This window comes from Phaethon lepturus, unplaced genomic scaffold, assembly GCF_000687285.1.
Source record: "Phaethon lepturus isolate BGI_N335 unplaced genomic scaffold, ASM68728v1 scaffold18222, whole genome shotgun sequence".
NCBI lineage: Eukaryota > Metazoa > Chordata > Aves > Phaethontiformes > Phaethontidae > Phaethon > Phaethon lepturus.
This window is the reverse complement of record NW_010524269.1, coordinates 19,471-30,454: the sequence shown is the minus strand read 5'-3', so window position 1 is coordinate 30,454 and position 10,984 is coordinate 19,471. Positions and strand designations below refer to the sequence as shown.

The 10,984-nt window shown below is 39.4% G+C and overlaps 1 protein-coding gene across 1 annotated transcript in view; it reads left to right on the top strand.

Annotated features, from left to right (window-relative positions):
- The window catches only part of TECPR2 (tectonin beta-propeller repeat containing 2), a 38,249-nt gene extending 27,634 nt beyond the window's left edge, over window positions 1–10,615 (top strand). Inside the window, 3 exon segments of the mRNA XM_010282400.1 lie at window positions 8,288–8,429; window positions 9,654–9,803; window positions 10,070–10,615. Of these exon segments, the coding sequence (XP_010280702.1) occupies window positions 8,288–8,429; window positions 9,654–9,803; window positions 10,070–10,227 (450 nt within the window). The 3' untranslated portion in view covers window positions 10,228–10,615.
- Window positions 10,616–10,984: the final 369 nt, after the last annotated feature.

Below are 10,984 nucleotides of genomic sequence, written 5' to 3'. Positions count from 1 at the left end.
TAGGGAAAGGATTTTCCTGGAGGACTGCACTTTCCAACATGATGGAGAGAAAAACTGTGTTTGGCAGTAATCAGAGTGGCTGCATCAATGTGGGTTGCAGATAAGATCAAAGCACCTGCTGCAGTGTATTTTGTTTAGCTGATTTAGAATGCCATAATGTTTATGTTCTACATGTGTAGTATTCTTCACAGGCATGCCTTTCTTAAGAAATCTTAAGTTACATAAAAGGTGCTTTAGATACTGAAAAAATGAAGTTCCAGCATTTTTACTGAAACTACCTCACGCCAATTCCATTGCCCAGTTCAGTGCTTACTATCTTCCTTTTTCTTGCTAGTTAAGAAAACTGTTGTCACTATATTTCACTGTATTTTTCTGCTTTGGTGTTTTAGCCTCCTGATATTTGTTTTAAGGCATTGCTATCACCATGTTCAGAAAAGTGTGCATGTAGCCTGTCACATTAGATAGCAATTATTATCAGCACCAGAAGCTTCAGATCACAAAAGTGCACAAAATGAGATACACCCAGAAAACCGAGTAGATGATCCTTCCGTATCCTTTTGAAATATGATCTCAAGGTGGTATATTTGCTTTTTGACAAGACTAACTCACACTGAAAACAAAAAGTGTGGGAAGGAAAGCCTTCCACTTTCATACTTCTCATTTGTTCAGTACTAGAAACATCCTCACGTCTGCAGTCTTCCAATTCTGGTTAGCTAACACAGAATTATATATTTAATTATTTTTCAGAGAGATTAAGAAACATATTTAATATTCAGTTGGGTAAATGAAGTAACTAGAATTATCATTGTTGAGTTTTGAGTGTTTTTCATAATTACTCCATTTAGAAATAAAAACATAATGGTGTAAAAATTCTTGGAGAAAGGATACACGTCTTGATTTAGCAAGCATGTGCCTTGGTTTCGGTGGAATTGTTTGTGTGCTTGCAGGTAGTGATAGCCTGAAGTATCTAAAAAATAGGACTTCTTAAAGTGATGTTGAGAGACAGTCATAAAAAATTACTTGTGCTGGTATAAACTAAGAGTTTTGGGGATTTTTTTCATTTTGCTTTTATTAAAGCTACATCTGCATTTTCTGAATTCTCATTAGAGCAGTTGTTTTCTGTGTTACTGAACTTCAGCTTGCTTGATTGTAAAAGGTGGGGGGTGCTGGATTCAGTTGACGGGTTTGTAATTGGGGACTTAGCTTTTGGGAAGTAAATTGGGGCAGCAATGGTGGGTGCTAAGCTCAGAGTGCATGGTGAGTGAAGAGAACTTCAGTGACCCAACAAGTGCACACTGAGTAAGGAGACACCCTGGGATAACTGGTGGGCACATCAGACCGTTTGACCTTAAATTAGGAGCTTGGAGGCCCCTCCCCAGTGTGTATTACTGTTTTGCAATTTTATGATGATGTTCTAAGCAGATGAGGTGCCGATGACCCGTCTTTGCAGACCAGCCTAGCAATCAGTTGCCTTCGCTGGGATCTGGGGGGCTGGGTTGTGCTGTCTCTCCTGCTCGGTTGGCCCTTCCTACAGGACTGCCAAATAGTCTGGACTGTAGGAAGACCCTGTCTACTGAACCCAAGTCTAATGAAGCTAAGAAGTAAGCAAGGCAGAGGAGGTTGAACAATATAGTCTAGTAAATGGATCATCTGTCTGGGAGGCAGTGGCCTTATTTCTGATCTGGCCTCTGGAGTACTACTGTTTTTATCCAGTAGTGTAACACACAGAATCATAGAATGGTTTAGGTTGGAAGGGACCTTTAAAGCACATCTAGTCCAACCCCCTGCCATGAGCAGGGACTCCTTCAACTAGATCAGGTTGATCAGAGTCCCTGTCCAGCCTGACCCTGGATGGGGTCATCCATCCAGGTTGGATGGGCTTCCAGGATGGATGGGTTTCCAGGGATGGGGCATCTACCACCTCTCTGGGCAACCCGTGCCAGTCTTTCACCACCCTTATTGTGAAAAATTTCTTCCTTCTATCTAATCTCAATCTGCCCTCTTAGTTTAAAACCATTACCCCTTGTCCTATTGCAACAGGCCCTGCTAAAAAGTCTGTCCCCATCTTTCTTATAGGCTCCCTGTAAGTACTGGAAGGCTGCAATAAGGTCTCCCCAGAGCCCTCTCTTCTCCAGGCTGAACAACCTCTCAGCCTGTCCTCACGGGGAGGTGTTCCATCCCTCTGATCATTTTTGTGGCCCTCCTCTGGACCCTCTCCAACAGGTCCATGTCTTTCCTGTGCTGGGGGCTCCAGAGCTGGATGCAGGACTCCGGGTGGGGTCTCACCAGAGCGCAGTAGAGGGGCAGAGTCACCTCCCTTGACCTGCTGGCCATGCTGCTTTGGATGTAGTCCAGGATACGGTTGGCCTCCTGGGCTGTGAGCACACATTGCTGGCTCATGTCCAGCTTTTCATCTACCATGAGTGTTTTGGTAGCACTGAGCAAATTCTTATGTTAGCTTTGTAGAAAACAGATCATCTCATTTAATTTCTGTTACTATCAAAGAATTTCTGTTACTATCAAGGGGGTGTGGCATTTTCATCACAAATGCATTAAATAATACGGACAAACATTAAAAAGCAAAATGGCAGAAAAAGCAACGGTTTAATAACTGTTTAAAATTGTCAGAGTAAAGCAGAGCTGAGGCCAAACTTAATGCATGGGTGTTTTTACTTTGCAAAAACGCTTTATGTTCCTTGGTAAGGTATTTAAGGTTCAAAAACTAGACCGGTGCAGTTCACTGGCATAGTCTGTGTGAGAGTGTGTTTTACTGATGCTTGTTAAAGGTGTCTTTTTAAAAAACAAACGAAAAAACTGCCTTGGTTACTCAGAGCCTTGCTTATACAAGGTTTTTGATCTCTCATACTAAATTACATTCTGTTTCATGGAAAGTTGTTGCACGTAGCGTTTACTTAACATATACTTCTGTAAAAACTTAGTTGCTCCTGTCCTAATAGTTCAAATTTTCAGTATGTTATTAAAAATACCTATAGTGGTAATTACAGACAGCTTATAATTTCTGACGGAACAGTTTATAATGTAAGGTGTAAGACACTGTGTCCAGAAGACAGTTGGGAGAACCTGAGCAGGCCTGTAATTTGTATGGTCTTTCAAGTGATTGCATTAAATTTTTAATTTTTTTTAATTGCTTGTAAGGAACAGTTGTACTAAATATTTTGAAAGTATTTTATGGTTCTGTTGAGCTTTATCATGTTGAATAGTCGCATGGGTTTGGTATGACCTTTTCTAGGATTTCATGCTGTATGTTATAGTCTTTCCCACGTTTCTGCGAGGAAAAACCCTTGGAATAAAAAATGTGGAGTCGACAAAGGAGAGGTCAAGGAATTGACTCCTTGGCTTTGCCTTTTTTTCCTGATTGTGTTAGCCATAGGCTGGAGATATACAACTAAGGCCCTTGTCTGTTCAGTCACTGAAGGTAGAATGTGGGGGAAAGGGTCATGTTGTTGTTTTAAGGCTTCTGAGGAAAATAGTGCTCCAGTTCTCCAGTCAGTAAATAATAATCTTTCTCTGACAATTCAATGGTAGCATTGCTGAAGAACATATAGCTTCCAGGAAGACTAAACAGAGATTCGTAATCTTTCCTGCTCCTGTATATTGCCTTGAACTTCTCTGCAGAGAAAAAAGGGGCACTTAATTTACCAAGCTGTTCTTCTCAAAGTCTGAATGCAAAACATTGTGGTCAATACTGCTCTTAACATTGCTCGTGCTTTCTTGATCTCTCTCATGCTGAAAGTGCTTTACAACCTTCGTTCAAATGGAGCTCTGAAAATAATATGCAAATAGTTAGGCCTATATTGCAGGGTTCTCTCTAAGTTGCAGTCTTGTTTTTTATACTAGTTGATAGGGTCTGGATGTCTGCTAGCCATGAAAATAGTCAGACTAGTCTGATCTACAGGTAATGCTTGACAGTATGAGAAATATTTTTAATCAGACCTTCTTACAGCCTGGCCTGGACCAGCTGAAGGTATTTCTGATTTGTCATTTGAAGATGAGGAGAACATTGTGCGGCTTGTAGCCACCAACCTGTTACAAAAACGATTGGGCTTGGACAGACTAGAAATGTTACGTTTATAGTCTTCCTCATTCTGGATGTTTGCAGCAGAACAGAGATAGTGAAGATCTGCTGATAGATGGACTCTCTGCTCCTGAAAAGTGACGTGAACATGTTCTGATGCCTTTTTTTTGTGTGTGTATGTGTCTCCTTGACAAAGAAGTTGAACCACTGTGTTCTGGGTTCAGGTGTGACCGAAGTCGTTACAATAAGACAAAACTTTTGAGTAGTAGGTTGGGCGAGCACATTAGTTTTTACTTTCGATTTTGTTTGATACTATTGTTTAAATGAACTTCCTATACTGAAGCTTGTTTCTCTGTGGTTTGCAGAAAGGAAGGAAATGACTTGCACAAAGTTATAAAGCTAATGGACAACTTATAACTTAAATACATTTAGTACAGACACTATTTCTTGATATCGTTTAACAATTTGTTGGTTAAGTGCTTCCTTCAAGTTTACTTCGTTTTATGAGCACTGTTTTCTCATTGGACATGTGGGTGATAGCAAACTATTTTTCTTTGTTTTTATTTGTAGCAGACAGTAAAGGTATTGACAGCTCTTAGTATGTAGTTTTAAATGTTGAAAAGTACATAGTTGGCATGTGTTGCAGTCCATGGTTGTAGTGGGAAATCCTCAAAAGACAGAGAGCAACTGGGGTTTTTGTAACTGAAGTGCAAGACCAGAGGGCAGGAGGATCCGCGTTCTGTTCTTGGCTAAAATGGTCAGTGTCCTGAGATTTTTCAAGTTTAGAAACGTTTTGCACCACAAGTAAAAGGAAAACAATGTTCCACCAGTTTTTATCAGATAACACTGAATCCACTAATGCTCCATAATAAGTCAGTCTCTCTGTGATGAGTATTGTGGATAAACCTATAAACAGAGTTTGGTTTGTCAGCATCTGAGGAGGAGGACTGAGAGACTGGTGGAGACTCTTTAAAATTCCAAACTCTTCAGTAAATTATAAATATGACATGTTTTGCAATCAAGGTATATAAATCTCATGAATGGTCTTGGAAGTTAAACCAGCTGAGAAAAGGCTATGCTGAAATAATTTATTAATTTTCATGGTTATCAGTCTCTGAAATGTTATCAGCAGACTTACAAATTTGCACAGATATCTACTGCTATGAGGGAATTCTATTAACTGCAACTGTAGAGATCTGTTTCTTGTTATATAGATTATAAAATACTTAAAGCATGCTTATGGTAATTAAAACTTAGTGAAAATGGGGGATATTTGAGATTATGTCAGTATGATTGTTCCAAAAAATGGTACATTATGTCAATGAAATTTTAAATTAATTTTATCCACCCTACTGTGGTAGCTGTGAGAATACCTTTTTGTTGTAGATGTCTACTTTCTGGGTTAAAAAATACAAAGCACCCAGAGGTAAAATCTCTGCAACAGGCTCTAAGAATTGCCTGTGCTTGTTTCCCAACATCTTGTCACTGCTTTGAGCCAAAAGCTGCTGTATATTATCATATCACTAGCTGTCCTGTCAGTTGTGTCCTTTGCTGTCTATTTCACAGCAGAAAGCTGCAGTGGAGTGGGGTGTTTTCTGTTAAGAGCATTGGATGCTGCCGTCAGTGCATTGCCTGGATCCTCCATAATGAGAGTGAGTAGGAGGATTGTTTTATTGATGTGAGTTTATCAGAAAGAGCTAAGTAGCCAGAAAAAGGAAGAGAAGCCAAAAGTGAAATACCCAGAGAGGTAGGGAAACTTGAGGAGGAAGCAGGAGCTCACTTGGCCAAAAATTTCTTCTCATTCTTTATTTTTTGTAAGCTGGTAGACATGTTACTTTGAACTTGATAATTTCCATTTGTTTCCTAGATATACTGGTGCTGCAAAATAGGGTAGAGGTAATTGTTTTGATTATAATTGAACCTGCAGTGGTATCAGAAGCAATCTGGCTGAGTATCATGCAACTACTTTCATGCTACCCCTTTGGGGTGTTTTGTCTGCTTTTCTTATCTTCTACTACCTATGAATCTGTAGTAATGCACAGGCTTAGGTACTAGTTGTAAGCACTCAGTAAGTCTTTCTGGATGGAAATATTGCTCCAGTTCTTTCTTGGGGAATTCATTTGTAGACAAATGACAGAGGAAGAGAGGAATGGGATCCTGACATGGAATAGTGGAGAGCAAGGTGCACGAATCCCAGCAGTTCAGTAACAAGGGTCACACCAAGCTGTTTGGCACAGTTTGAGAAGGACTGTAGTTGGAACATGAAGTGTATTGCAGAGGTGGAGCATAGACAGACACACTGGCAACTTGTGGTGTGAAGGACATGGGGGAGGAGTGGCAGAGAGTCCTAAATCTGAGGAAGAGGTGACTGTGGTAGAAGAACATTGCAGGGAGAAGGAGATAAGTGGATTTTTAAAAAGAAAAAAAGAAAAAAAAAAAAAAAAGGCTAAGATCTCCTGTTGTATGCAGTAATTCAGTCTGCACAAGCTATTTATTGCACAGTTCCCTTAGTTGCAAACATGGGACTACAAGAGCAGAAATATGGAGAGAGATGCGATGAAGCTGGAAGCAGCGCAGTAGATGCACACCCCATGACAGTGGTGTGGAGAGGTGAGCAGGACGAAGTAGGAAGGAGTCGGAGCTAAAGTCACTATAGAAAGAAGCAAATAAAAATAGAGGGGAGAAACAGGCACAGGGCCAGGAGTGAGGATAACTTCCAGTGAAGAGGCAGCAAGACCAAAAGGGAGAGTTGTATGGGGTTTTAGTGTTTTGTTTTTGTGGTGATTTGTTTAGGTTTTTTCTTTTTTTTGCACAACAGTAGTTTAGTTTATTTGTAATATGGCACAATACCAGTTTGAAAGTAGCTAGGCAGTTATATATTGTATGTAGTCAACCTTCTTCAAGGCAATTAGTGTCTTATTGTATGTGTTCCAACTGCAACCATTGTGAATTTACTGTGACCAGAGGTAAACACTTCAAGCCTCTACCAACCTCAAGCTTCCAACGGAGGGCAGGTGCCTAATGAGAGCACAAACATGAGAAGATAGTCTGTCAAAGGCCTTGCAACCTGAATAGACAGCATTGATTCAGTGATGCAAGTCGAACTTGGTTATAGCTGGGTCAGACACATGCTAGCACCAGAATTCTAATAGCAGAACCAAAGCAGGTGAAGGCCTCTGTGGGACTGGAGTGTGTGCTTATATACACATGCAGATTTTGCTTCTGTATTCCTAGGTTTATACATGCAAGGAGTTGCTTTCTCTTGTATTTATCATACTGGAAATTCAGCCTACACCTATGAAGCTCAAGCAAGAAATGCAGTGCTTTTGTGAGGTGATGACATGTTTCAGGGCATCTTACTGTCTTCTTCAGGGGCTTTATTAGACTGATGTGGAGAAAAACTTTTTCGTGTTCTTATCTGCATTTTATTTAAAGTACATGTTTTGCAGGGTATTTGCGTTCACTAAACCTGTTGGTTGATTTATTTTGATACAAAATCACTATCTGTCTCATGTCCCTAAAATGTTGTGGTTGGTAACACTGGTATTGAACACTGAGTAAGTTAAAGCAAGTCTCCATAAAAGCAGACAAGTAAGGACTCGCCTGGGAACAGAATGGGAAGTGTTGTTCACTTGGGTTTGCCCACAGATAGTGTCGTGGATGCTCTCCTGCAGACATGGCTACTCCAGTACTGCGGTGGTCTGCAGTGAGTTCCATGGCTGTATCCCTGTAGAATAGAGTACAGGGAAGAAGGCAGATCACAGTTTCATTGCAAAGAGGAGCTATTCAGACTGTAAAATTGTACTGCTTGTATATGTTTAGAAATAAAGGGCAAATTTAGTTATGTTAGGAAAACTTTCAGGAAGGCAACAGGAAAATACTACACTTTGTGCATTTCAGTGGAAGAGTTCCCTCTTCAACTTGCCGTTGAAACTGTACTTGATCAGAAAAACAGTGGTTAAGCAAATACTAATATTGTTAGACTGGGATGCTGAGCATAAAATATGAATATCTTTATCAGTAACTTTGAGTGACATTCATTCATGTTCCTTTTCTATTTAGGAAGGGATTGTCTTTTTGGAAAACTGGTAATTTTGCACAATGACAAATAAAATGTCAGTTAAATTTCTTCCTGTCTTTAGGATCTGGTAAATATTTTACTTCCCTCATGTACTTCTGTGAAGAACAAGTGATACATTAGTACAAAGATACAGTAGTACAAAGTTTAAATACTGTGCTTAATTTTTATAGCCAGTAGGAATCAACTTGGTCAGCATTCATTCAAGTCCAAATGATCAGATGTTGTGGGCAATTGATAGCAAATGGAATGTCCACGTACGAGTTGGAATTACAGATGAAATGCCTGTAGGCACTGACTGGGAACATGTACCAGGTAAAAATTAATGCATCGGTTCCTTGTTCTTTCTGCCATTTTCTCAGTGTTGGTTTTCTTGTTGTTTTTTTTTTCCCTGTTGCTTTTTAAATTGCATAGAAATGCTTAAATCAAATATTTTTCTCAGCGATCAAGTGTGCTTATTTATAGGAACATAGGGAAGTACTTGGTAAGGGTTCGCTTTTAAAGAGGACTTTGTTTTTACTTAAAAACACTAAGTAGTTAGCTGGAGAGAGATCTGATTTTTTGATGAATTTCCATTGTGTGTTATTTCAGGCTGCTGCCACTGAATTAATAAACGGTACAGTTCCCTTTCAGTTAGAACTAAAGCAGTATTCCTAAGCAATAGGAGACTACTGTGCTGTGGGAAGTTTTATATTTAAATGTGATACAACATGGGGTTCCTATCAAGATGTGGCTAACAAAAACCTAATACTATTTTGCACACTTTCTGTTAATCGTGTGTGCTGGATGCATTCTAGACTAGGTAATTATGTTTTTTCTTTGCCTGTAAATAAAACTAAATTTTATTTGTTTCTACATGACTGTGTGTTGATGCTTTCTGCTTCTTAAAGATTTTTCACTGCATAAATGCATGGCACTTAGTTGCGGAGTACTTGCTTTCTTGTGAAGAGGAAGAAACAAAAAGTCCACAATGTCTATAGTGTTAATCATTTTTAGGCAGACTAACGTTATAACTGTTGGATTATTCCCCATGTGGTAGTAAAATGCAGCGGATGCTCTGAAAGTATGTTTTAAAGATCCTCTAATTGGCTGTTGCTTGTGGCTATGGCCACATAACAAAATGTATCCACAGTGTGATATCTTTATGGCCAATAGATGCAGTGAGTACAAAGTCTGCAATTAAAATGCTTTTTTGTTCACCAGTGCTTCATGTGCTGCAAGTGGCCTACTTTCTGATACTCTGCTTACACAGGGCCAGAAGCTTAGATTCCAATAGCATCTACTCTGTTCAACTCCCCTGAAGTCAGCGTAAGGAAATACGTAGTCCTAAATTGTCTTCTTGCCAATCCTTTCTTAGAAAGCCTCCTGGAAAACTAGGTGTTTCACTGTGCCTTTTATAATGGAGAGTTCTTCTCTAGTATTAATACAAGAATATATAAAAACTGTTACAGTCTTGCCATCTAATAAACTGTTCTGCAAGTGTATTTAGTATATAAGAAAGCCTGTGATTATTCCCTCTTCGTGTCCAATTATCTTTAGGTTTGCAGGCTTGTCAGCTGGCTATAAGTACAAGGACCGTTTGGGCACGCTGTCCAAATGGAGATGTAGCTCGTCGATATGGCATTACTGACAAGAATCCAGCAGGAGACTACTGGAAGAAGATTCCTGGAAATGTCTCACGTTTAACAGGCAAGTTGGTTCTGTGTGACAGTCTAAAACATTGTGATGTCTGCTTTGACATCTGCCTGATGGTGCTCAAGCTGACCCTGTGTAGGGAGAGCTGCATAATCCGAATGCTTTGTTGACTGTGAGAGTGTCACCAAGGGTGCTTTTATCCCATTGGTAAAAAACTTCTCTGGGTATAATTAGGAAAACAGATCCAAATATTATTTATTTAATGTTTAGAATTGGAACCTGCTACCTTAATTAAAAGATGGATAATTTATGCTTTGCAGTGACCCCTCTAGATGAACTGTGGGCGATCAGTGCTTCAGGATCCCTTCTGCAGCGCCTCACTAAGACCTTTAGCCATTCCCATAGTTTGCAGAAAAATAATGACACTTCTGTTCTGCTTCACCCTGATGATTTTGAAGATGAATGGGAAGTGATATGAAGTCTCTCAAGCTTGTGCAGCAGTGAAAAAAACAGGACAGACTTTCTGTAATGTATGTACAGGATCTAAAAGCCACTCATACTGGACCTGTGATATTAGCACTTTTATATTGAAAAAGTGACCTGGTAAATAGCCCCCAAGCTGTGAGTTCTGATATTTGTTCCATTGTCTCTTGGGAGACTCTTTAGGTGTGGCATACTGCAATTGTTATACTGTACTACTGTAGAAGCTCCTTTGGAAATATAACTCTTAAGTTAATCTTACTAGCAATGAAAGTGATTATTTCACAACAGCATGCACACTAATACATGTGTACTTATTTTGAGAAGGAATTCTGTTGCATTAAATATTTCTCTACAGCAGAAACATTAAGCATTTCTCAATTTCTTCTTGTACTTGGAACTCCAAATTGATGGGAACGCTCTCTGACTATTGTACGTGTATTTAGAATTATTTTCCCTTGCAGCACGAAAGAAAATATGGCAAAGTATTTCTTAGTAAGATCTCAGAATATCATGATTACACAGCATTGGTGTTGAAATGAACCTAGTTTGATCCTTTTCCATATAAATATCTGCAAGGCTATACTAACTTTCCATTTCTAGAAATTTGGTTCATAATTTGGCTTCATTCACAAGGGAGAAGTTTGGATTACACCTAATGTCAGGGGTACTTTTGCCCATTTCACACAGCCATCAGGAAGCTGACATATTTTGGGGGGTAAGTCCCACTTTGGAATAGGAAGAAGTTGCATGTT